Consider the following 26,056-nt stretch of genomic DNA (forward strand, 5'->3'; position numbering starts at 1 on the left):
ACAGTCCCCCCTCCACAGCCTCCTCCTGGTGGCCGCGTCTGCTCCCGGTGAGCGAGGATCCATCCTCGGGGCCCTTCTGAGTGGGCCTCTGTGCCGAGGGAGCCTCGGGGGGGGCTTTAGTCCCTTCACCTCTGTCAGCCCCCCGGTGGCCTGAGTGGTCAAGTGCCGCACGTAGAAGGCGTGTTTGTTAGGCCAACCCCTCCTCCAGGCAGCGTCCTCCCCAGGGGATGTGTCCCCCTGTAGGGACGCATGGAGCCCCCATGGCTGCCGGGTGGCGGTCCTGTGCCCTGCTCCAACAACAGCGACAACAGTAATAATAACAACGGATGCGAGAGAGACAGAGACAGAGAGAGAAGGGAAGCAGAAGAAAGAGCGAGCTGCGCCCATTCAGAGTCGGGATCCCTGAGGCCTCAGGATGGCAACTGTTGTGCCCGAGGCCCCAGGACGGGCAGCTGTGATGGCGCAGGTGGGACTGCCCTTGGCCCTCCTTTTCAGTAGATATTTGTGTGGATTTTCCTCCGTAATGAGCCCCTGGCACCGGTCCCAGCGTGGACTCCAGGGGCCACCCGCCTCCCCTGGGCTGCACAAGGACAGCAGAGCCAGGCCAGGGCTCCCGGGCCCTGTATGAGGGGGGAGCCAGGCCTTCCTGGGACCCCAGCGTCTCAGGGCTGTGACAGAACGAGGCGTGGGGCCTGGCCCTGGCTGGGTGCGGCTGGGGTCCTTCTGGAAGTCTCTAGGCTGTGCCTCGGGCCTTGGTCATTGCCGGGGGTCATTTGGCAGTATCCAGGAACTCTTCTGCTGTGTGCGGCTCAGTAGTGTTTGGGGTTTGGCTGCTGGATTTTTGAGCCTTTCTTTGTTCCCTCAATTATTCATTTAACAAACATCTGTGAAGCCTGGCTCTGGGCCAGGGGGTTGGCAAGGGTTTGCTCAGGGAGCTCCCAGGCTGAGCCTCAGACCTGGAAGACAGTCCCCGGGTGCCCACAGTAGGGAGCTCCGCGGAGGAGAGGCAGAGCTACGGCACGGAGTCAGACCACCACACCCTGCTGAACCGGGTGGACCGAGCAGCCCTCTCCAACCTGCTGGGCTGTGAGATACTGGACAGGGCCGTGCATCACAGCCCAGCAGGCACATGGTGTGAGTTCGTGTGCACATATACACATGTGCACACGCGTTCACACGTGCACGTCTGCATGCTGTCACACACACAAACCACACGTGCATTTCACACGTGCACGAATACTCATGCACACAGTGTGCCCACATACATGGACATGCATACATATGCACACGTGGCACCTGCTCACTGCACAGTGCCATTCACACGTGGCACCTGCTCACTGCACAGTGCCATTCACACGTGGCACCTGCTCACTGCACAGTGCCATTCACACGTGGCACCTGCTCACTGCACAGTGCCATTCACACGTGGCACCTGCTCACTGCACAGTGCCATTCACACGTGGCACCTGCTCACTGCACAGTGCCATTCACACGTGGCACCTGCTCACTGCACAGTGCCATTCACACGTGGCACCTGCTCACTGCACAGTGCCATTCACACGTGGCACCTGCTCACTGCACAGTGCCATTCACACGTGGCACCTGCTCACTGCACAGTGCCATTCACACGTGGCACCTGCTCACTGCACAGTGCCATTCACACGTGCGCACCTGCTCACTGCACAGTGCCATTCACACGTGGCACCTGCTCACTGCACAGTGCCATTCACACGTGGCACCTGCTCACTGCACAGTGCCATTCACACGTGGCACCTGCTCACTGCACAGTGCCATTCACACGTGCGCACCTGCTCACTGCACAGTGCCATTCACACGTGGCACCTGCTCACTGCACAGTGCCATTCACACGTGCGCACCTGCTCACTGCACAGTGCCATTCACACGTGGCACCTGCTCACTGCACAGTGCCATTCACACGTGCGCACCTGCATACTTGCGTGGACACACAAATGTGTGTTTTGTCATGCACATTCATACATGCACACACGTGCACACACCCCCCAGATCTGCCCTGGCATCTGAAGGGTTGGGGACACGGGACAAATAGAAACTTGTGCCTGTTTCCATCTCTTCTTGCCTGGCCCCTGGGTCCCACATCTCACGGGGCCTCACTCATGTGGACGCCCAGCCCGCTCACCCAAGCTGTGGCCACCCCTCAGGATGGGCTCTCCAGCGGGCAGCCTGCTTGGGGGGACAGGCTGGGGGGAGGCCTTGTGTGGCTCTGGATGTGGACTCGGGCACACAAGCGGGAAGACCAGCCCCAGACCCAGGGGCCTGGCTGGAGAAGGGGGGCAGCTGTGGGGTGTGGCCCTCGGCTGCGCAGACTCCTTGCCCATGGGGGCGCCTGGGGGAGGCCGGGGCTGGGAGGGCCTCTGAGTACAGGGCCCAGGGCGGGGGTCCCGGATGACGAGGCGATGCTGACGTAGACCCCGTCCCTGGAACAGATGTTTCACAAAATGATAGTTTTACTGCACGTGGTTCAGCCAATATTTTTTATTCTATTCCATTTCCTTCTTAAAAAATCGCTCTCCTGTGGGACACATCCCAGAGTTTAGACACATTTCAGGTTCTTCCCCCCTCTGAGGTTTGGGGGTGCTGGAAAGGCCCCTAAGCTCTCACTTGTCTTCGTGACGAGACGGAGAGACACAAACAACACAGCTCCCCACTCTCCCCGGCCGGGCCCTGCTGTCCCCATCAGGGTCACACTGCCCCTCTCCTGCACCTCTTCAGGTGCGAGGGTTTTCGTAGTGATCAGAAGAAAGGTCTGGGAAATGGACGCAGGGTGGGGGGAGTCTCCCTACCTGCTCCTGGGCTCCCTGCCTCCAGGCTCACTCTACGTGGCCCCTGAGAGCCCAGGGGGAAAGGGCTGACTTGCCTCTCTCTCCCCCTCCCCATTTTACGACCTCTTTATTCTCCGTTCTGGTGGTTATACTGTCAGACCTCCACCCCCGGGCCCCGGCCTTGCCTCGCTCTGTACCCTGCTGCGCCACTCGCCAGCTGTCTGTATTGAGTTGCTTAACCTCCTTCACATGACGGGGGGACCCTCCGAGCTTCCCCGGCTCTTCTGGGGGACAGTTTCAAGTGGAAGTTGACCGTGCAGACTGAGGATGACAGCCTCACAGCATCTGGGTGCAGAGCAGACTCTGTGTGACCCGGGGCAGCTGACTCACCCTCTCTGTGCCTCAGTCTCATCTGTAAAATGGGCGTGTAACAGGAGGCGCTCCCTCGTGGGCACGTTAGGAGGATGGAGCATGGTGAGATCTCTGAGGCACTGAGCGGTGCTGGCGCGGGCCTCTCCCCAGTGGCCGTCGTGGGCAGAGTAAATGCCACGCACGATCCTGCAGGTTCCCTCTCCCCCACTCACCTCTCCTGGAGCGCCCGTCTCACACGGAAGGGATGAAGGGGCTCTGGCGTCCGTTCCCCTCCTGGAGCCACGCCGTGCCGCGTGCTGAGTCTTCTGCCATTTTGTGTGTTTCTTTTTTGCTGAGGAAGATTGTCCTGAGCTAACGTCTGTGCGCATCTTCCTCTATTTTGTGTGTGGGACGCCGCCACAGCATGGCTTGATGAGTGATGTGTAGGTCTGCACCCGGGGTCCGGGCATGCAAACCCCACGCCGCTGAAACGGAGCGGGAACTTAACCGCTGCACCGCCGGGCAGCCCGCTTCTTCTGCTGCTTCACGTGATTGCAGTTGACTGCCCGACGGTGCGTCCAGAGTCCCCCCGGGTATTGACGCCCAGCTCGCTCGCCTGTCCTCTCCATCGTGAGGCGTCATTTCCTCCCGTGCAAGGGGCACACGTGTGTCCCCCCAGCCCAGGGTCTGCTCGCGTCTCCTGTGGTTTCTCTGAACACACAGCTGCAGAGCCGACCGGCCCGGCGTGACTCCCCCGCGAGGGGCGCCCTTTCTAGAAGCTCCCGCCTTATTCCTCACTCTTCCTCTTCCCCTCGCCTCACTGAGGCGGGATGTGCTCCAGCCTGTTGTGCCCTCCCAGCCTTTTCAGGGAACAGCAGTGAAAAGCCACAAAAATCGCTCTTCTCAATGTGTCTTCAGTTATTGGATTTCCTTCCTCGGATATGGGTGTGTGTGGAGAGAGAGAGAGAGGAAAGAAGAGATTCTTTCTAATCTTTCCCTTTATTCTTTTTTTTTTGTTTTTTGAGGAAGACTGGCCCTGAGCTAACATCCATGCCCATTTTCCTCTACTTTATACATGGGACGCCTACCACAGCATGGCTTCACAGCAGTGCCATGTCCACACCCGGGATCTGAACCAGTGAACCCCGGGTCGCGGAAGCAGAATGTGTGCACTTAACCGCTGCACCACCGGGCCGGCCCCAACCTTTATTCTTTTTTTGAAGATTAAACGTGAAAGTCCTCTGCTGGTCAGTTCTTAGATTCTTGCACTGTGTCTTCCACGTGAGACCGTGTTGGGGTTTCTGTCTTCGGCGACTGTCCGGCCTGCCGTGGACCCAGAAGGAGCGGGTGTGCTCCTGTCTTCCTCCAACCTGAGATTGGAGGAACTGCCGCCGTCCTGCTCGCTGCTGCGTCCCCAGCGCCTGGAACAGGCCGGGCCCAGGGCAGGGCCTGGTGGATATTTGTAAATGAATTACTGGCCGCTTTGCCCCCGACCCCCCACCCCCCGCAGCACAGCTCTGCACGCGGTCGGGGCTCCCAGAGTTCAGGGAATTCTCAGTCTCCACAGCTTAGGGTGTGGCCGAAATGGGAATCCACCGTGCGAGTCATTTATTAGAACCTGCGTGCTCGGCCGGCCCCGGCTGCTGTGCCGTGTGCTCTGAGTTCAGATCCGGCGCCGCCTGCGTGTCTGCAGGTGGAGGGCTCGTCCACACAGTGGCTCAGGGGGCAGCTCTGCAGGAGGGGCCCCGGCAGCTCTCCCGGCTGTGCCCCTCCAGGCAGCTTACACACGTGTCTCCTCGTCTGGGAAACGAGGCCGATAATGACAGTGTCTCCCTCACAGGGTGTTGAGAGGATTAAGTGAATTAAAATATGTGGAAAATACTTAAAGCGGTGCGGGGCGCGGAGCAGATGCTAGCCCTGTGTTTATCATTTTATTGCGATTGTATTTATTATTCTTTCATACGCGGAACGGAAACCTCTCCGGCTGCTGACAGAGGATGCTTGCCGTGCGCGGGCGCTCACGGGCGCGCTCTCAGTTTTCCGGGGCCCCCGGGATTACCGTGCTCTCCTGTGTGAGTCTCAGGGCAGCCCCCGGCTTTAGGCCGCCGGGCCTTGCAGTGGCAGTTGGCGGCTGGGGCACAAAGCGCTTGCTATGGGTGCCTGGCCTCAGCCCCGGGCCTGCAGGGCGCCCAGGACGCACAGGTCTCCAGCAGTGGTCATTCAGGGTCCCGCCCGCTGTCCCTCTGCAGGGGGTGGGGGCACAGGCGAGGTTGTGGCCACAGGCCCGGGGGCGCCAGCCCTCAGCCTGTCCCCACAGCCTCCTGACACCGACACCGCGGGGCCCGGCCGAGCTGCCACCGAGCAGATGTGAGTCCCGCGAGGCTGTTTGCTGTGGCTGTCATTGTGTTTCCACGATCCTGTGACGGAGACCCTGCCCCGGTGTTAATTTACATTATAGCCAGGGCACCCCGACGTGCGTCTTTAAAGGGTGTAATTTCTATCAACTTCAATTAGAGCTATTTTTATTTTTGTCACCCTGAAGAATTTCCCTGCGGTTAAGCTGCCATTTTTCACTGTAATACCCCTTGGCAAGAGCTGGGGAAAAAAATTAATAGTCTAGTGATCACTTAGCTAATGCACTGTCAGGGCGTGATGAACTGACTGCCCGGGTGCGATGGCACAGTTCCTTCCACAGTAATTATGTCATGTCCACCTGAAGTGGGTGAGGACCCCCTGGGGCAGGCACGGGGTGGAGCTGAGCCCCCACAGAGCCCAGGGCAGGGGCCCCTGCCCTCACCTTCTCCTTGGAATCTGTCTTTGCGGTAATTTAGGCGTGTTGGGGTGGGCATCTTCAGGCTGTGTGGCGTTTGGCAGGTTGCTAAACATCTCTGATCCACATTTGAATAGGGAGAACGCCATAAAGGTTGCTGTTAATAAGCCACCTGACCTCCCCAGCTCGGGCATCCAAGGAGGCGATGCTGGAGGGCAGGTGGGGGGCGGGGAGCATCGTGCCTGATAACAATGGGGGCATCGATTCACGAATGGGGGGTGCAGGCCCTGAATGCGGAGCTGGCAGGTAAAGCCAGGTGCAGGCTCTGAAGACAGGAGGGAGCAGGGACGGGGCTGTGGTGGGACGTGAGCCTGGCGTGGGGGCAAAGACAGTGAATGTGCGGGGGGACCGGTTCCCCTCCACCTAAGGGGCCGCCCAGCCGTGGCCCAGCCCCGCCGTGTGCCACCGCTCATAGTAACAGGGAACGAGCTGCTGATACGCCAGGCGGCCCGGGCGAGTCCCCAGGGAGCTGTGTGGAGGGGAGGCGGCAGGTCCCAGGGGCTCGCACAGCGCGACTGTGTTTACATAACACGCTGGAGGTGACGGAACTGCCGGGGCAAGTGGGGGCGCGATGCAGGCGATGCCCGTGAGGGAACGTGGCTGTGGGGACAGGAGCCTCCTCCAGGGGTGACCCTGTGCAGGACGAAGGACACGCACAGGGACAGGTCACCCTGGAATCTGCATAGGACAGTGAGTTGTCAGTGTCGGCATCCTGCGTGTGACGTGTGGGCTGCTTCGTAGGAACCTGAGTAAGAGGCACCCGGATCTCTCTGTATGATTGCTCACACCTGCCTGTGAATCTACGAGCATCTCCACGCAGCAAGTTAAAAATTAAACAGAAACAAAAATCGGATCACGTCTCTGCTTGGCCCAGAGCCCTCCTCAGCTCCCATCTGGCTCCTGATGAGACCCCGAGTCCTTCCAGGGCCCCCAAGGCCCCCAAAATGTGATCCCATTGCTTCCCTTGGTCCTCTCCAGCCACACAGGCTTCCTTGCTGTTCCTCAAACATACCAGGCACACTCCTGCCTCAGGACCTTTGCACGGGCTGTTCCTTGTGCCTGAAACACTGTTCCCCCAGGCCCCCACGCGGCTCCTTCCCTAACTCAGGTGTCTCTTCCATCTGCCGTGTTGGGGACACCATGCCAGGGCCTCAGGTTACAGAGTGCTGTCTGGGGAGGGGGTGACGGTCTGGAGGGTGGGCAGAAGTGCAACCCCTGAATCTGGGCACCAGGATGAGGGTACTAGTGGAGCTGGGCTGGCAGCGCATCCAGCTCTGCCTGGGGAGGGGAGCTGGGAGCAGCGTTGAGGGGAGGGAGGCAGACCCTCGGCTGAGGAGGACGCGGAGAACTGGGGGCGCAGACATTTCAGGCGGGGGAGGCAGAGGGCCGTGTGGGTATTGACAGTAGCTCATGAGCAGACCCCCGCGTGGCTTCCACCCGGAACCCTGACAGAGCCTCAGCCCTGCCGGGGGAGCCCTCACCATTGCACAGAGGGGCAGCCCAGGCTCAGGAAGGTAGAGTCACTTACCTGAGGGCGCACAGCTCCGAGGCTGGGGGCCGGGGGGGGGCCCTCTACTGGGAGCACCCTTCCCCCCAGATCTCTATCTCCATGGCGAGCTCCTTCGTTTCCTTCCAGTCTTTGCACAAATGTCCCCTTGTCCATGGGGCCAGCACTCCTGCCTCTGGGGCAGTGACTCCCCCACCGCAGCCCCTGCCCCATCCCAGCCCTTTCGAGGGACGGTCGGCTGCCTCAGAGGCCTCCCCTGAGGGAGGGGGCAGGTCCTGCCTTCTAGAATGTTCCTTTCGGCCACAAGAGTGGCAGAAGCTGGGCATGTCAGCCACTGGCGGGCTCCTGTTCCACCTGCTGCCCGAATATCCCACCAGCCTCCTTGTGGCCCCACCCTTTCTGGCCACACCTGCCCAGCCCAGGTGTGTCTCCCACTTTCCGGTCAGGCTCTGAGCCCTCGTGCCCCCGTCCATCCCGCACGGTGAGCCAGACGCGGGAGGGGGCCCAGCCTTTCTGTCCTGGCTGCCGCGTCCATGTGCCGGGGCCCAGCAGGCCTGTGGGCGGACACCTGCAGACAGTGCATGTGGCCCTCAACCTACAGCTGCGACCACTGAAAACTGTGTTCGCCCCAAGCCTCCTGCTTTAGGATCAGGACCCACGACCCCCCCACTTGGCCCTTCGGGGACAGCAGTGGCTCCTGGCGTGGAGGGAACCCCGGTTTCAGCTGAACCCCGAGATTGTTTGGCCTCGGCAGCCCCCAGGCCGTGATCGGGGAACTGTCTGGCTGTCTGTGGGGTGGGGCTGGGCGGCCGCGCTTTCTGGCCTCCACAGGTGCGTCCACGGGTGTCCTGTGTGTCAGGCCCGTGCAAGGCCACGGGATCCCCATTCGGGGGGTCCTCACGACCACCCTTGCAGCGGGGGTGACTCTCAGCATCCCCCTTATTCAGACGAGGAAACCGAGGACCCGAGGTGTTAAAAAGAGAGCCCAGGATCGCTCAGCGAGGCGTCCAGCGGTCACCCCCCGCCCAAGCCCATGCTGGCTGTTTGGCCACATGACCACCTCGCGCTCTTTTTCCCCCGCTGAGCTTGGCCGCCCCCCTGGGAAACACTGGAGCCCTCCTCTTGCCCAGACACCCCAGGGAGGTGCCCGGAGCCTGCTGGAAGGGGAGCCAGGCTGGGTGATCTCTGTCTGCTTCGTGGCTTGTGCCTCAGTTTCCCCGTCTATAACGTGGATTGGTCCTACTCCCTGCCCGGCCCACCTGGCAGAACCATCGCAAACCCCAGGACGTGGTTCTGTGTCCAGGTGGACAGTCGTGACTGTGTCTGTCCCCTTGGGGGGCTGCAGCGAGTTGTCACCTGGCCAGACATAAAGCCAAGTCCTGGACCGTGTGTCCACTGGGGCTTCCGTTGTCCTCGAGGCTGGATGAGCCTGCGGCCTCCCTGCCACCCTCCAGCCCCTGAGAGGTGGGTGCCCCCCGGGGGGACTCGGGTGGGGCCCTGTCGGATCGAGACCCCCGGCTGGACACGGCTCCTCTGCCCACGCGGCGACGCCCCCCAGCGCTGCAGCCGGAGCGCCCCTAATTGCTGTCGCAGATGTGCAGCTGCCAGCCTCTCCCTCGCGATCCGCGGTGTCACGTGAGCTTAATTAGTCCCTGATTACTCATTTACGGGGGGCCGTGTGTGTTCCACATCTAATAACTTTCCAATTACGCCCGGGCTGTGCCGCGCATCGAGTAACCCTTCCTTGTCTGCTCCCCGGGGCCTCTGCCCTGGGCTGCTCCGTCTCCCCCGACCCTGGGCCTGATCGTCCACTTATTGCCGTGTTTGGAGTCCTCTGCTGGCCACTGCGGAGCTGTTACAGGGAATTCAGGGGTGTAAAGTGCTGTTTTTCTGGCCTGTGATGCACCAGCTCGCAGTGCAGAACAGGAAATCCCACCAGAGAGGGTCGGGCACGTTGTCTTTGTGGGTGGGCTCCAGGGGGCCACGGCAGGCAGGAAGAGGGGAGCTGGGGGCCCACATGGCAGGGCTGGCTCCTGTCCCCTTATTTCCCCCCCGGGCGAATGACACCAGCCCCGTGACCTGCAGGTCCCCTGGTAGGTGGCAGACTGAGGTCTCTGGCCGGCCTGGGCCCCGCCGTGCGCTCCTGGCCTCCTGCTGAGGCTGCACCCAGACGGCTAGGGGTGGGGGTGGCTTTTCTCCCCAAACCTGACTTCCTGCCCCCGCCTGGCTTTTCCTCGGGGCAGAGGGAGACGGTGCTGCGTGCTTTGTGCTGAGGGGCTGGAGGGTCTTCCCTTCCCTCTCCCGCAGCTCTGCTCCCTGTCCTGTCCTCCCGGCCTTGCTCTTGGGATAAATCGATCGCAGCTTGTCAAGTGCCCTCTACCCACCGGTAAACCTGTGTGCCAGAGACTGCAGCCCGGGTTGCCGTGTGGCTGCTGTGCAGTGGGTCTGGGAATCAGGCCCTGGGGGTGTTCATTGAGCCCCTACTGTGTGCCATGAGCTCTGGGGTCTGGGCACTTTGACAGAGGATGTAGCGCTGGCCTGGATTCTCAGCTCTGACTCTGACCAGCTGGGTGACCTTGGGCTGCTGACTTGACTTCTCTGTGCCTCGCTTTCCTCCTCTACAAAGTGGGAGTTAATGTGGGGCTGTTGGGAGGATTACGTGGGCTGCTGCCGGCAGGTGCTCAGCAGGCCCCTGGCACACGCCAGATGCCCCGAGAATCCGGGGCAGGCGTTACTAGCCCGTTTCCCAGCGGTGTCAACTGAGGCCAGAGCAGCCGGGACTTGCCTGTCCCTCCTGGTCTGCCCGTGGGGAAGTAGCAGCCCAGGACTCAGCCCCACGTCCGCTTCATTCAGGGTCGGCACGCTGGCCTCCTGGGGTGCGTGGTGAGCTGACCGAAGAAAGAGCAGGCGCAGATTGATCAGGAAATGTGGGGAGCCCACGCCCCAGGTCCCGCCCCCGTGACTTTAGGGACCCCTGGCCGGCCCTGGGGCTCCAGCCAGCAGCAGGCGAGGGGGCCTGGAAGCCCTAGGGCCAGGCGGGCCAAGCCCCCCCACAACACACAACCGTCCGGGCTTTGGGGGCCCCGGCACTCAGCCCTCTGGCTCCTGTTCCTGATGCTTCTGCTGTCGGGTCGTGAGATCAGCTGCCGTGACTTGAGGACTCCCATGTGCCAAGAGCTTCAGCAGAAATGACCCATCCGATTCCCCACATTGTCTGTCCGAGAGGTGGGCATTCACTGCGGTATCACTCCCACTTGGCAGAAGGGGAAAATGAGGCAGGGAGAGGTTCGGTCACTTTGCTGAGATCTCCCAGCTGGGGAGAGTGGCCAGGACGCGGTGCCCACCGCCCTCCTGTAAGGGGGCTAAGAGTGGAGCCTGGCTGGGTCCTCGGGAGGGAGCAGGAAGCGGGCTCTGGGAGCAGCCCCCCGTCCCCAACACACAGAGGAAACCTGGCGTCCTGTCCAGCGGCCTCTGGGCCACTGTGGGCCTTCAAATGGGAACTTCCCTTGTTCTTAAAAATACACAATTTAGGGGCTGGCCCAGTGCCACAGCAGTTAAGTTCGCACGTTCCACTTCGGCAGCCTGGGGTTCCCTGGTTCGGATCCCGGGTGCAGACATGGCACCACTTGGCACGCCATGCTGTGGTAGACGTCCCACATATAGAGGAGAGGAAGATGGGCATGGATGTTAGCTCAGGGCCAGTCTTCCTCAGCAAAAAAAAAAAAAAAAAAAAGAGGATTGGCAGCAGATGTTAGCTCAGGGCTTATCTTCCTCAAAAAAAAAATATATATACAATTTACATGCTACAACATGGATGAACTGCCGAGTGAGAGAAGCCAGACACAAAGGGCCCGGTGTTGTAGGATTCTATCTATGGGAAATGTCCAAAACAGACAAATCCATAGAGACAGAAAGGAGATTGTGGTTGCCAGGGGCAGGGGAGGAGCGTGGAGAGTGACTTTGTGGGGATGGGGTTTTGCTTGGGGTGATGGAAATGTTCTCAAATGGGTCCTGGTGATGGTTACACACCTCTGTGAGTATATTAAAAGCCCTTGAATTGTACGTTTTAAATGGGTGAATTGTCTTGTGTGTGAATTATATCTCAATAAAACTGTTTTAAAAAACAATAGAGCAGGGGTTCAGTTCCCTGGAGGAAGGACAACATGGCACCGTCTCATGAGGATTTTCAGTGGGGGGCTGCAAATCCCCTTTATGTGGAAGAAGCCTGCAAAGTGCCCCTCTTGCCTTTCCCCTTAACTGACTAACGCTTGGAAGGAAGTGGCCCCAGTCCAGGGAGATAAAGGGAGCGACACATGTGCCCTGCTGGCTCGGTCTGTGGGGCCCCATGGACGGATCCGAGATGCTGCGCGTTCCAGGGTCCCCGGGGCGGGGGGTGGAGGGTGTACGTCCCAGGCCTGGTCATAACAGTATTTTAAATTAAGACAGGTCGTGAGGTTGGCCTCGTGGCTCTGGTAGAGAGAAGGCACAACGAGTACGTGGGTTCAAGGCCTGCCTTTTATGAGTCAGGAATTGTAAATCTGGCTTCAAAGGGTGAGGAAGGGCGGCTCTTTGCTGCCATTCGATGATCTGGCTGAGAACATTGGCCCCCACCCAACGATGCTGGCGTGAGATGACCCATCCTCGCAGCCCCACGTGTGTCTGGCAGCCTCACCCGTCCTTCAGTGCTGACCGGGCCCCACGCCCCCAGCATCCTGGGCGCTGCTGACTAGCGCTGGAGAAAGGGTGAAATCCTTTCACTTCCGACGAGAGTCAAAGTAGTGGGAAGAGCTAGACCAGAGGAGGGACCGGCCTCCAGTCCCCTCGTGTTTCTGGCACATGACGGTGCCAGAAAACTTCTACATCTGGACCAGGGCTCTGTTCTAAGGCTTTACAGGTTGTATCAGTTACCTGCTGCTGCGTGACAAATGACGACAAACGTAGCGGCGTACAGCACATCTGTCGCCACAAGGCTCAGCTGGGGCCTCTGCTCGGGGTTGAGGTGTCAGCTGGGCTGTGCTCTCGCCTGGCGACTCCACTGGGGAAGGACCCACCTCCGGATCCGTTTGGGTTGTTGGCAGAATTTATTTGTCTGTGGGACTGAAGGCTGCTGCGGACGTTTGTGTACAAATTTTTGTGTGGACGCGTGTTTTCGGTTGTCCCGCCTGTCTCCCGAGGAGTGGAACTGCTGGGCCACGTGACAGCTCCATGTTTGACCTTCTGAGGAGCTGCCAGGCCGTTCCCCAAAGCAGCTGCCCCATTTGACAGTCCCACCAGCGGAGTGAGTGTGGGTGGTTCACACAGTGTGTTCACACGATCTGGGTTAGTGGCCAACGCTTAATAATCACGAGAGTGCCGCTTTTAAAAATGGGTTCCCGGCTTCCTCTTGAAAGACCAGATCTGGCAAGGGGGCACTGGATTCCCTCCGTGTAACCACAGCCGTGTGTTCTCCCGACTGTGGGGGTTCGAATTCCCCCCATGCTGCCAACCACTGTGGGAGCTCAGACAGGCCACTCTTCTCTTTGTGCCTCTGCGTCCTTTTCACATGCGGCCATCAGGAGGAGAACGTGCTGTCTCCCTCTCTCTGCTCAGCCAGCCTGTGGGGTGCGCACCCTGACGCTGCCTGGTTTGACCAGCTGCCGCCCCGTAGACAGGCCCCTGGGCTGGCTGGCCGGGTCATCCGGTGACTAATGGAAGACACACAGCGGCCCTGGGCCTGGCAGAGTTTCCGAGATGATTAGGGCAAGGTTGCGAGAGCAGCTCAAACCGGGCGGGTGGGAACCACATCGCGCAGGGCTCCCTGGCCCCCGCTGTGCTGTTGGGCGCCGCGGCCCTGAGCGAACAAGTGAGTGAGCGAAGGAATAAGTGTGCTGGGCCTCCTCCTGGCTCCAGCCTCAGCCACCAGCAGGCCTGTGGGATTTGCGGGGGCTGTGGTCTGGGCAGTGTCACCATATGGATCCCATAAATTAACGCCTTCCCGGAAACAGACGGTAAATTTATCCGCCTCTCCATGTAGGGCTGGTGGAGCCCGTGCTCGCCTCAGGAGCTCTGAGCCATCCGTCTCTCTCAGGCACTTCGGTTTTATAGCACAAATCCCTAAAAAGACCGGATCAACACGAAGCTGATTTTCGACAGCCGTGCCGGCCCCAGAGCTCATAATCAGGAAGCAGGGCGTTGCCAGACCCCAGGACCAGCCCCTTGGTAGCAGCCAGCATTCACGTCCCGAAACCCGTGTGGGTCACGGCTCATGGCCTCGCCTGCCCGCCCGCCCACAGGGCCCTGGCCTCGCGCCCAGGCTTCCAGGGTTGGAGGCGGGAGCCCAGCATCTGAAGCCCCGCTGACCTGGGCTGACCCCGCCTCGGTGTCTAGCAGCTTTGTGACCTCAGGCTCCTCCCGCCCCTCTCTGAGCCTCAGTTTCCCCAGATGTGGGACAGGGATGGGGCGACCAGAATAGTCAAAGTCGTAGAGACAGAAAGTGGACCGGTGGTTACCAGGGCCTAAGGGGAGGAGGGAACAGGGAATGAGTGTTTAATGGGGACGGAGTTTCCATTTGGGATGAAGAGAAAGTTCTAGAAATAAATCCCAGGTGATGGTTTCTCAACATCGTGAATGGACTTCATGCCACTGAGTTGTACACTTAGAAATAGCCAAGATGGTAATTTTATGTTATGTATATTTTACCACAATTGAAACAGTAAAAAAAGAGGGTCAGGGGACATGATGACCTAACCCTGCAAGGTGAACTGAAGACTAACTGGTTAATCATTGTAACTAACTAGTAGGTAGTTATTAGTAACTTCGTGCAGAGCTGAGGAGCTCGGGCAGGGGTGGGCTGGCAGGTGGAAGCCCAGCGCCCAGCCTGGCGTCCCGGGTGGGGTTTGCCGGGCAAGGGAGATGCTCGCAGTGGCTCTGCTGCCCCACACCGGCCAGGCCGCGTCCCCAACCGCAAAGCCAGGCCAAGGGGGAGGAACGGCCCCCCACAGCCCAGGGGCCCACCCATTGGGCACTCTGGGCAGGCCTGACCGAGGCTCACTGTGTCCCCTTCCTCTCTTTCCAGGTCACCTCTGCATCTCTCGAGGCATCGACAGTCGTCCAGCCTCCCGCCCGGGAGCCCGAGTCCCGACCGGGCGCCCCAGCAGAGAGCCTGCCCAGGGGCCCCAGGAGCGCCCAGGAGCTGGGGCCAGCGCGGTGTCAGCAGAGCAGCCTGGACGGGGCCGGACCGGACCTCACGGGCACAGGTAGATGCCAGCTCTTTCGTATCTCTGGGTACCGGGGCGGACAGACTGTGCCGCCCCCGGCAGGGAGGGGCCCCACTCCAGTTCAGGAGCAGAGTTCCACCCCTATCGCCATGTTCTGGGGGAGACCTGGAGGCCGAGGCTGCCAGCCTGGGTTTGGATGTTTTTTTCACACTCCTTGGGGATTAGATCAAATCGTGGTTCAATCAGAATTCCTGTTCTCGACGCCGCTCATCCCTGATTCTCGGATGGCCTCTCTTGTGTTTATCTCTGTGTCCCACCATATTCGTTGAAGAAATCATGTAATTGGCACCCCAGAGCCGCTGCCACCCGAGCGCTGGGACGGTCCATCCGCCCTGTCGCCCCGCGCCCCGCGTCCTGCCCCCGGATGGATCCACCATCCTGCATCTTGCATTTGCATCTGCCTTTGCCCGAACGACCGTGGCCTGTCTGCCTGGTGGTGTGACCCCAGCTCCAGCCTGGCCCCTCGCTCGTCCTCGCAGGCTCCATCTGTGCCGTCTCGCTGCTGGTGGCTGTTCCGTCGCAGCTCCTCCTGAGTGGGGGCCCGCTCGCGCCCTGGCATGGGGACGGCTTCTGGGTTGTCGGTTGTGAATGAGCCACGTCCTGGCGCACATCCCTCTTGGGTGTTACCTTCGGCTGGGGGGAGATGCTGTTTCCCAGGGTGGGCATCTCACCCCCCACCCCAGCCATGGAGAGCCCACCACCCGTCTAGGCACCGTCAGACGTCCTCAGTTTCCCCGGTGACGCCGAGGCTGGCCTCGTCCTTGGCTGGCAGGCCTGTGAGTGTAGAGTCCTGCAGCCTTTACCACAGGGCCTGTGGGACCCGGGCTGGGCGATGTGCGTGGGTTCCAGGTCCGGCCCTGTGGCTGGACTTTGGCGTGGGGTGGACACCTGCCTTCTTACCCGGGGAGGGTCCTGGAGCAGCGCCTTAGGCTGTGTTTGTGTCCTCGAGACCCCTCAGACTGTGTCACTGTGTGTCCTACCCCCATGACTGCCCCCTGGGCCTGAGTCCCAAGACCCCCAGCTCCGCCCACCCTGTGCCAACCCCCTGTGTGGGCAGCCAGCTGAAGGCACTGCCGCTTAGCAAGACAAGCTGGAGCCAGAAGGAGACAGGCTGGGGTTGTGGGCAGCTGGCCCGCCCCACCCTCAAGATGGGCTTCCTCCGGGGCGTCCATCTCCAGGACGACCCCAATACCACCTCTTTCTCTCTGTGACATGAACTCGGCCAGAGGAGGGGCTGGGCCTCAGGCTATGGGTGGATCCGGCTGACCAGAGGCTTCCAGACCCTGATAGGTGGGGACGGGGTGGTCAGGCAGCAGAGGGGGCATGCAGGTGGCAGGCACAGAGATGCTTTTTGAGGAGCCATTCCCCCGTCCCCCAGCACACTCAGAACCTTGAACAAGTGTCATCTCCCTCTCCGTGCCTCAGTTTCCTCATCTGAGAAATGGGAATGAAGGCTAATGGGAGTGTCTGGCTCCATAGGGCAGCATGAGAATTAAATTAACCAGGACATGATGACCGTTCAGGCAGGTCCTGGCACCTTGTGTCCTCGTAAGTGCTGGCTGTGTCAGCGCCATTGTTCCTAGTAATTCCTAGTCACCCAGGGGCGCCTCCTCCAGGCCGTGGGGGCATCTCCAAGGCTGTTCTCCTGACCAGCCTCCTCCCCCGCAGCTGCCCCTCAGCTCTGGGTAATAGCCTGCAGAACCGCGTCCCGTGGGCTGGCACACGAGGCCTGGCCCCTGGCCTGGGGCCGCCTGGGGCAGGGCAGGGCACAAGGCCCACGCCTGCCAGCTGCTCCCATCAGGCTGCGGCCCGGGTTGGGAGGTGCAGCTTCGCCGCCGGAGACCCGCCAGGAGCACCATCCCGCAGTCAGGCCCCACCCGGAGAGGCTGCCGTGGCTGCTGCTCAGAAACGTGACAGTGACTGATGGTTTATTACACACCTGCCACCTCTCATCGGGCAGGCGGCACAGCCCCCGGGGCCAGCCGTGCACTGCCAACTGGACGGTGGGGCAGGCACATGGGGCATGTCCAGACGCATGGACACACACAGGCATGGGGACATGCAGAGACAGACACAGACTTGGCAAGGGGACCACACACAAGGGCAGACATACACACACATACACACACACATGCACACGGCCCTGTCGCTCTGTCTCCCAGACCCCTCTCTGTCTCTCACAGTCTCTCCCCACCCCCTGCAGTAGTGGCTTCCATTGTGCTGGCTGGGGCAGGGTCCTCTCCCAGAAAGGCTGGGCGGCCATGGGCAGGTGGGGGTTGCCTCCCCATCGCAGTCCATCTCTGACCCCTAGTTCTCTACCAACGCCTTGTACGTGGGGACAGCAGCGTTTGCTCGGGAAGGAAACTGTCACATCCGGAGCCCTTGTGCCAGGCCGGGTAGCTGGGCCGAGGCCCCCCGGTGACACGCATGGCCAACAGCTGCCTTGGTCTCACCCAGAAGCAGAGGATGCATGGTTCTCGGACGCAGCATCCAGAGTGCCCTCCTGGGATGCGGTCACTTGCTGGCTTCACGGCTGCGGGGCCTGGGGACCCCCAGGGCCGGGATTCCTCACAGGCAAGGCCCAAACGTTGGGCTGATGGGAAGTCCCCAGGTGGTGGGAGAAGGCACAGTGGAAACCTCACTGTGGGATGGCTTTCCCTCGTAGGGGGGGTGAGCCCCCAGGCTCGGCTCTTTCCAATATTCTGAAGCCTTTAGTCCAAGGAAGCTCCATTTCTCATGTGCCTCTCGCACGCGGAATGAAATCCAGCGAGAGGACGCTCCTAATTCATCACCAGCCGATGGGGATGGGTTTGCCTGGAACAATTATCTTTGCGCCCTCCGCGGCCTCCATGGGAGAGAAGTGGCACCATCTGGTGATCAGCGAGAGCGTGGCTCGGTCCCGAGACCCAGGGCCACGTTTCTAAACCTCAGCGCTGTCAATCCAGCCATGGAGGCTTTGCAAGGCTCAGAATCTTCCCGAAGCTTAGCTGCTCCAACCACTGAGTAGGCATGGTGAAAATGAAATCTTCCTTGTAGCATAGTATCAGTGACCTGGGGTGAACCCTAAGGAGGTGCCTAGGGCTGCCACGCGAGGTTGTGCAGGTTGCACACTGCCCGACTCCAGGGAGGCCCCATTCTCGTGGTCTCTGTGAGTATGCTCCCTGCATGGCCCTCGGTCGGGGCTGCCATGTTGCACAGCTGAGTGGCAGCCCCATAGCTGTGTCACATGAGCCCTGGATGTCCTTTCTGAGCTGTGAACAGCTTCTAAAGTGGTTAATAGTATCTTTGTTAATAGAGATAGTGGAAGCCACAGACCCCACTGATGGGGGCGGGGGGAGTGGTCACAGGAAACCAGGCTGAGATTGACTCTCCGTCACAGCCATGTTCCTGGGGCCCCTTCCTCTTTGGCCTGCCATGTTGGGGTGCTGGGGTGCTTGGCGGGTTCCTTCTGTCCCAGCAGCCACTGCTCGGCTCCCGCTCAGAAGCTTCCGTCCTCGTCAGTCCTTACTCCGGGCTCTTGGGGACCCCTGTCCACCGGGGCAGGGGAGAGGAGGAAGAGCTGGCGGGCCGGGCAGGAGCCCCTGGGAGGAGCCCCTGGGAGGAGGCCCTGGGAGGAGCCCCTGCACGTCTTCCATGGCGCCGGCTCACCTTGGGAGATGTCTGTTTGAGTTCCTGCTCCTGCTGTCGCAGATCTCCACCAACTCGGTGGGTTAAAATAACACACATTTAGTATCTTACCGTTCTGGAGGCCAGAAGTCTGACGCGGGTCCCGCTGGGCTGCAATCGAGGCGTCCGCAGGGCTGCGTTCCCTCTGCAGGCTCCAGGGAGCATCCATTTCCTGGCCTTTTCCAGCTTCTGGAGGCCGCTTCCTCCACCTTCAGAGCCAGCAGCGTTGCATTCTCTGCCCCTGCTTCTCTGATCTCGTCTCTGACTCTCTTCTCCCTCCCTCTCCCACTCACGAGGACTTTGTGATCCCATGGGCCCCCCTGGGCGGTCCAGCTACTCTCTCGTCTCAAGGTCAGCTGACGAGCAGCCTTGTTCCCCTTTGCCACGCAAGGCGGCTTGTGCCCAGGCTGCAGGGGATAGGATGTGGACAGGGTCCCAGGTGCCCCCAGCCTGTGGCTCTCCCGTCTCGTGGCTTCCAGAGTGCGCTGATCCCGTTACCTGCCAACATGGGGAAGAGAATGCGGGAAAGCCACTGACATGCACCCACCTTGAAATGACCCGTGTCCCTCCCATTGGCCTGAACCAGTCCCGCCCTACCCAGATGCAAAGGCAGCGGGGCGGGAACATCCGTCCACTGCAGGAAGGCCGGGCGCTGCTGAGGGCTAGCTGGCTGTCGCTGCCCCGGCCGCCCGTTCCACTGGGCCGTGCGTCCACTGCCCCATGAGCTCCGAGAGCATGGGTCCGAGCCTGTGGTGCTCCCCTGGGACGCCCTCCCCTCGTCCCTGATGCTCTAGGGGAACAGCTGGGGGTTCTGGTGCCCCTGCAGGTGTGGGGACGTGAAGCCCAGCCCCCTGGCTGCCAGCAGAAGATGCAGCTCCCCCTCCAGGTTCCCACAGGCTGGGGCTGGGGCCGGGCATTACCTGGGGTCTGCCCTCGCTCACTGTCTCTGCCTCCTGGTCCTGTCCCTCCGGGACTCCCTGGGTGCTCTCTGCCTTATAAATCACTTGCACACACGTCCTCGTCTCCTTGTCTGCTTCTGAGAAGCTGCCTGAGACAGCACATTTCCCGAGGCCGTCCCGCTCAGCCCTGTCTGTGCAGACAGCATGCAAACGCGGGCCTGCCCCGGCTCCCCATGGAACCCAGCCCTCTGCCTCCCCATCCCCCCCTGGATATGGGGTGGCTTTGCATGCAGGTGCTGTGGCTCCCCAGGAACAGGGCCTATCGGGAGTCAAGCTGAGCACGTGAAAGAAGGAAGCCCGTAGAGAAACAGCAGGTGCCTAGGAGCTGAGCCTGCAGGCCCTGGCTGAGTTCTAGGAGCGGGGGCCTCATCTGGTAGATAGAACCTCGGGGCCATGAGGCTGTAGCAGCGTGACGTGCCTGCAGGCTGAGCTGCATGCAGGTGCCGGCGTCCATCCTGAGCCGCTTCACTTTCCCTCCTATTTGCCTTTCTAGCCGTGCGTTTAAATGAGTATCTGTTGGGTGTGACTAGGCTGTGGACGTCTCCAAGTGTTCAGCCCCGGACTCCCACTCCCCGAGTTCAAATCCTGCCTCTGTTCCTTCCTAGCTTTTGGTATCAGGCAGACCCTCTCTGTGCCTCTGGTCCCCTGGCTGTTGTGAGGGTCCGAGAGTCGATCCATGCCCAGCCTCAGCTCGGTGCCTGGCACGGGGAACACAGGCACTGGCCCTGGCCCCGGCCCCGGCAGAGAGAGAGCTGGTGACCCCAGAAGTCCTGGCCCTGTGCAGCTTTTGTCTCTTTGTTGGGCAGACGGGCTCCAGGCCGGCGGGGTTGGGCCTCCACGGCCAGAAAGGTGGGGCCTCCACTTGGTCCTTGGCGCAGGCCCCGGAGTCCTTGGCAGGCCTCGCTTCGAGCGGGTGCCGGTGCTGATGCTCTGATGAGGCGCGCGGAGGATCCTGCCCCCGCTGCCGAGCGGCAGCTGCTCAGAGGGCACAGGGGGCCGGGCTTGGCTGCCATCCCCAGCCCTCTCGCCCGCTTTGCCCGAAAGGCGCTCGATGCTGCCGGAGGGCCTCCCTGCTCCGGCCGGCTGCCTCCTCGGGCGGCTCCAGCGAGCTGGGATCCGGAGGCCGTTTTCTCTCCAGCAAGCGCGGTGTTTATCTTCTAGGGAAGTTCTCATAACGCCGGGAGCGTCGAGGCTGCAAGTCCTGCGAGTCGGGACAGGAGGTTTGGGGGCCCCGGCAGTCCCCAGGCTCCTTCCTCGCAGTGGCTCTGCCCCCAGCAGCCGCTGGGTGTCCGGGGGACTCACCCTGCTGGGCCTGGGACCCTCCCCTCTCTCTGCCCATTGCTGCCCTGCTTCCCACGGTCTGGCTGTTCCAGCTGGTCCCTGGGCGAGGGTGTGACTGGCTGTCTGTCTGACTGATTCAGATTTCCGTGGAATAAAAAAGAAAAGAGAATTTAACTTGGGCAATTTAATAAAACTGTAAACTGAGCGTTGACCTAAACCAGTTCGTAGCGGCACGAAGAGAAAAGAGCTCTTTGTACCTGGCAGAATTGCTGTTAAGAGGGGCTCTTTGCCCTAAACTCTCATATTTTTCCAAAGAAGTTTGTGATCAAGATTTCAGGTGGAAAAGAAGGGATCAGCTGAGCCGCAGAAATGATGGTTCCAAGGCTTGGGGGGGATGTCCCGGGGGCAGCGTTGGGGACCCCAGAGAGCTGGAGCCGGGCACAGACTGGCCCTCCGCCGTCACGGGGTGCTCGCCCAGCAGACCTTTGCTGGTGTCCTCACCGTGACTGCCTGTCCGCACAGCTGTCTCCACCTCTGCACGGCCATTCCTGTGTGTGCGTTTGTTCACAAATATTTATTGAGCACCCACTGTGTGCCAAGGACTCTGCAGGGCAAAATGTGTGATGCCAGGTGGTGACAGGTGCCATGAAGCAAAATATGGGAACACAGAGAGATGAAGCTTGCTACTTTAGGTGAGGTGGCCCCAGAGGGCCTTGCTGGGGAGGTGGCATTGGACAGAGAGTTCCAGGCCAAGGGATGAGCAAGTGCAAAGGCCCTGAGGCAGCTGGTGCTCAGCACTCCCATCCTCTTTCTCTCTCCAGCGCCTGGCACAGGGCACATAATAGGTACTCCATAGATGTTTGTTGAGTGCATACAAGCTTTTAAATCAGCTGGTGCTGGGGGACTGGACAGTGTGGAGGGTGAAGAGGAAGGGAGATTCTTGTCAGCATCTCTGCAAGCTTCCTGAGGGCTGATATTCTAAGCAGGTCCTTACTCCTTCCCAGAACCTTTCTTCCCTCTCCAGGGCTCTGCTCTAACATAGAAAACTCTAGCGACCCCAGGCTGCCGGTTTGTCCCTGAGGTTTCACAGGGTCATTGTATTGGGGTCAAGGACACTTCAAGGTCGCCTGTGGGTGATTGGTCCTTTCTCTCCTCGTACCTGGACAACTCTGGGGAGGGGCTGTGAGCTCCCTCGATCAAACGCATAGAGAAGAGCGTTGATTGAGCGACTGCCGTACATCAGATGCTGTGAATCCGGAGAGAACTTCCTTCCTCGGCGAATGAGTTTCCTGGGGCCACTGGAACAAATCATCGCGAGCTCTGCAGCCCAGAGCAACCCAGCTTTGTCCCCGCGAATCTGGAGCCCACGGTCTGCCCCGGGTCCCAAGGGGCGAAAGCCACAGTGTCGCAGGGCCGGCTCCTTCCGGAAGCTCCAGGGGAGAGTCCATTTCCTGCCTTTTCCAGCTTCTGGAGGCGCCACAGTCCTTGGCTCGTGGCCCCGCATCCTCCCAGCCTCCTCATTCTGTCCTCACGCCTCCTCCTGCCTCCCTCTTGTGATTGCTGTGGACCCCCCCTGGGTGATCCAGGAGCATCGCCCGTGTCAATGTCCCTAACTTAATTACGTCTGCAAATCCCTTTTGCCATATAAAGCGACACATTCACAGGGCCCAAGGGTTGGGATTTGGCATCTTGGGGGGCCATGAGTTGACCTGCCACACCAGTCACTCTGGCTGGGCTGAGCTGGCTGTGTGCAGCCCACAGGGTCCTGCTCACAGCTGAAGGCCGGGCTGGCTGGTGGGGCTGCCCTGGGATGTCGGAAGTTCTGGGCGCCGACTCTGCACTGGGCACCGGGGTGGGTGCCTTGTGGGGTCTGGCCCCTCGGGCCTCGTGGCCCTGCTTCCTGGGACCTGAGACGGCCGAACGTGAGGCGGCCTGTGCAGCCCCGCAGGTGGGCTCTGGGCCCCCCGGGGCCGCTTCCTCCCCTGGAATGTGGATGATGAGGGGACCTTCTTGTTGGGCTGCTGCTGTGACGGGGACCTCAGTTACTAACCCTGCATTTAGAATGGGGATGGGGCCCTCCGGGGGTCCCCACGCCACCCTGACCGGAAGCTTCCTGGAGGGCGGGATGCTCCCCCATCCCGGCAAGTTCTCGATGCGGTTTGACGTTTCCCCAGGAGGTGGCGCAACAGAGCCCCGGGAACGTGGCCCAAGCCCTTGGCTGCCCACCCCCCCCACCCCCCCCCACCCCCCCCCCCACCGTGCCCCTGCCTTGCTGCCCACCCCAGGAAGGGGAAGGGATTCAGCCCGGGGACCCAGACAAGGTTCTGCCCCCTGCCCTAGCCTCCCACCACCGCACCCCAGGAAGCAGCCTGGGGCCCCCCTTCCGTGCACCGGGCGTCACTCTGGGCCTGTCGGTGCCATAAGGCAGCTGAGCCGGGTTCCCACCGCCAGCCGATGCCCAGCCCTCTGTCCCCAGATACGCCAAGATGGGCTCTAACGGGGCAGGATGGCAGGGAAAGTGCGGTGCAGCCGAGAGGGCTCCAAGGAGGAGGCAGCCCTTGACCTGGGCGTCTGGACTCCTGTAGGGCAGAGACAAGGCCCTCCGGGGAGGAGACCCCCAGAGCTAAGACCCCAGTGGCGGTGGGCTTCTCTCCCCGCCCCCTTCTCCTTTCCCCGCCCTAGACTTCCGTCTTGAGTGTCCCATGGGAATGTCTCTCCAGGGCACCAGAGACTGCAGCCCTGTGGCGGGTGCCTGCCCACCGCACCCCCCAGCCTCCCCTGGAATCCCCTCCAGCCCCGGGACCCCACCCTGCCTCTGCTCAGCAGCGCCCCCTCCCCGGTGGGCCCTGACCCCTCCTCCATTCCATCATTCCCAGGCCTCCTCCACCCGGAGCAGCTCCCCTCCCACAGGGCACCTGCCGAGGCCAAAGCACCCCTGCGTCTAGGGCTGGAAGCCTGTGCCCTTCCCTTCCGCCTGAGCCGAGCCGCCTATGGCCCCTGCCTCTGTGACGTCCGCCCTTCGTGGTCCTGACCTCCGGGCAGGCCGCCGCGGCATGGCTCGTTCTGCCTGGGGCGCTAGAGGCCCAGCAGGGCCTGGCACACAGTAGGTACTGAGATAGGTTGTTGAGTGACTACATGAACGAACGAGGGTGCTGTTGGTGGGGGGGGTCACTCTGTGGCCCCCTCTGGGGTCTGGGGTCCCCTCTGCTACCCAAGCCTCAGGGGCTCCCCCCGCGTGGTAAATACCTCGGGGTCTCCGGCCACTCGAAGGTGCAGCCGGAGCCCACAGGGAGGGCAGGAAGTGGCCGCGGCTCCCCTCTCGGCCCCCCACCCTCCCAGCCCTCGGCTGGGCTGCCGGCTGCAGCTGGCGGGGGTGTGCCCGGGCGGGGTGGCGGGGGGAGGGGGGCCCGCCTGCCGGCCGTGCTGGGACTGGCTCTCGGCTCTCTGCCGACTCCTGAAGCTGAGCGGCAGGGCTGAGCGGGGTTCTCTCTGCTCCTCCCGGCCCCGCCGCTCCGCTCCCCCGTCCCCGGGCCGAAGGGAGCTGCTCCGAGGCAGCCGGGCCAGGACAGGGGCTGGGACGGTCAGTTCCCATGGACCAGAAGGGCCCCAGGTGGAAGGTGCTTCTGCCGGGTGAGTCCCCCGCGCGGGGCTGTGGGGGGCTGGGTCCTGGGATGGTGCCCAGACTTCCAGGACAGGAGACGGAGCGGGGGGTGGGGTGCTGAGCTGTCCCCAGGGGCCAGTGTGATGGCCCCCATCTGAGCCCAGGGCAGGCGTGGGGATCGCAAGGGCACGTGGCAGAGCGCGGAGGTGCAGCAGTGAGTGCTGCAGCCCCCGGGCCTCCCTGGGCCCGGCCCGACGCCCCTGCCCTGGCAGCCCCGTCTGCCCACCGCGTCGTTTTGGAGTACGGGCTGGCGCAGGCACCCTCGGGTGGGCGCAGGTGAGCCTGCCGTCCTCCCAGCCTTGGGGGTGCAGGGCAGAGGTAGGGCCCTGGGAGCCAGGTAGCCCGCAGAGGTTGCTCAGTCCTGCCCTCCCTTCGCACAGAGGAGGAAACTGAGGCACAGAGGAGGGAGCACCCCGCTGGGGGCTGCCCAGCAGACCAGGACAGAGCAGGGTCTAGAACCCAGATGACCCGTCTCCCAGGCCACCTCCTGCTTCCGGGAATGGGAGGAGAAGGGCAGGAGGGACCTGGAGAGCAGGCAGGCGGATCTGGGAACTCAGAGCAGGTGGAGGAGGCCGAGGACACGAGCCCTGAGGCTCCGCCTCCAGGAGGTCCCGGGAGGGCACAGGTGTGCACAGGCAGGTGAGGCCAAAGCCTGGAGCCCTGGTTCCCATACCAGGTGGGACGTGAGCACTTCTGCACCTCCCCCTTCCTCCCATCACAGCCGGGCAACACTCAGGGCCCCGGGCCTTGAGGTGGGAGGCACGGTCCTGACCTTTCACTCCCTGGCTTGGATTTAATCTGATAAGAAGGAACACGCTGACAAGGGGAACATACTCCCCTGCGCATCCACAGGGGGCCAGCCTCGAGGTAGTGAGCTCCCCGTCCCTGGGAGTATTCAAGCAGGAACCACCAAATCTGTGGAGAGGTTCTGGAGGGGCAGAGGTCAGGCAGGACAATCCCCCTTACGAGGCTCAGATTCCAGGTCCCTCTTCCTCTGTTTGCCTCATCTGTGCAGCAAGAAGGACTTGGCAGCTGGCGTGTAACGATCCCCTACAGTATACCAAGGCTCTGCCCCACTTGGCAGGTGCCAGTTCACTGAATCCTCACGACACCCAGCGAGGTGGGCACTGTTCTTCCCCCACATTCCAGATGAGAAGACAGAGGCACAGAGGAGTCAGGTGACTTGCTGATGGTCACCCAGCGGTCGGTTGCCTGGCAGAACTGGGGTGCAAAGTGTGGCACGGAGCTTTTGCGTGCTGACCTGCCGCGTGGGAGGAGATGTGTCCTCAATTACAGGAAGTTCATCCCTTTAAGAAAAAGTTTCCTAACCTTTGAGAAGGCCGGAAGATTCTCTAGAATCCCTGCAGGGCCGTGCCTGGGAGGGCAGTGGCTGGCCGTCCACGCTGGGGACAGCGCCGGTCCTGCCTGGACGGGGGGGGTGCCAGTGACGAGGCCCCTGTGGCCATGGAGGGTGGGGCGCCTTGTCCGCCCAGGGCGCTGGGTGCCCAGGAGCAGGCCGGGGTGCAGCCAGCCAGGAGCCGTCCGGGGCTCTCTGTCCCCACTGTGTTAGCCACCCCCCACTTCCAGCCCCTTCCTCGCCGCCTCATCTGGCCAGGCCGGCTCCACCTGCTCGCTCGCCCCAGGCAGCCTGAGGCCCTGTCCCTGTAACTGCCTTTTGTTCTGTGTCTGCACTCTCTGGGGTCCCCCAGACCACTGTCCTTCAACAGAGGATGGAAGCTGAGCA

The 26,056-nt window shown here is 61.6% G+C and overlaps 1 protein-coding gene across 4 annotated transcripts in view; it reads left to right on the forward strand.

Annotated features, from left to right (window-relative positions):
• Positions 1-26,056, forward strand: part of GSE1 (Gse1 coiled-coil protein) — a 404,616-nt gene that overhangs the window by 132,201 nt on the left and 246,359 nt on the right. For all 4 annotated transcript variants that reach the window (XM_044761015.2, XM_014838744.3, XM_014838661.3 and 1 more), the window contains exon 2: positions 14,544-14,724. In XM_044761015.2, the coding sequence (XP_044616950.2) occupies positions 14,544-14,724 (181 nt within the window). The remainder of the gene's footprint in view (positions 1-14,543; positions 14,725-26,056) is intronic.

The sequence above is a fragment of the Equus asinus genome, chromosome 28, assembly GCF_041296235.1.
Source record: "Equus asinus isolate D_3611 breed Donkey chromosome 28, EquAss-T2T_v2, whole genome shotgun sequence".
In the NCBI taxonomy this organism is placed as follows: domain Eukaryota; kingdom Metazoa; phylum Chordata; class Mammalia; order Perissodactyla; family Equidae; genus Equus; species Equus asinus.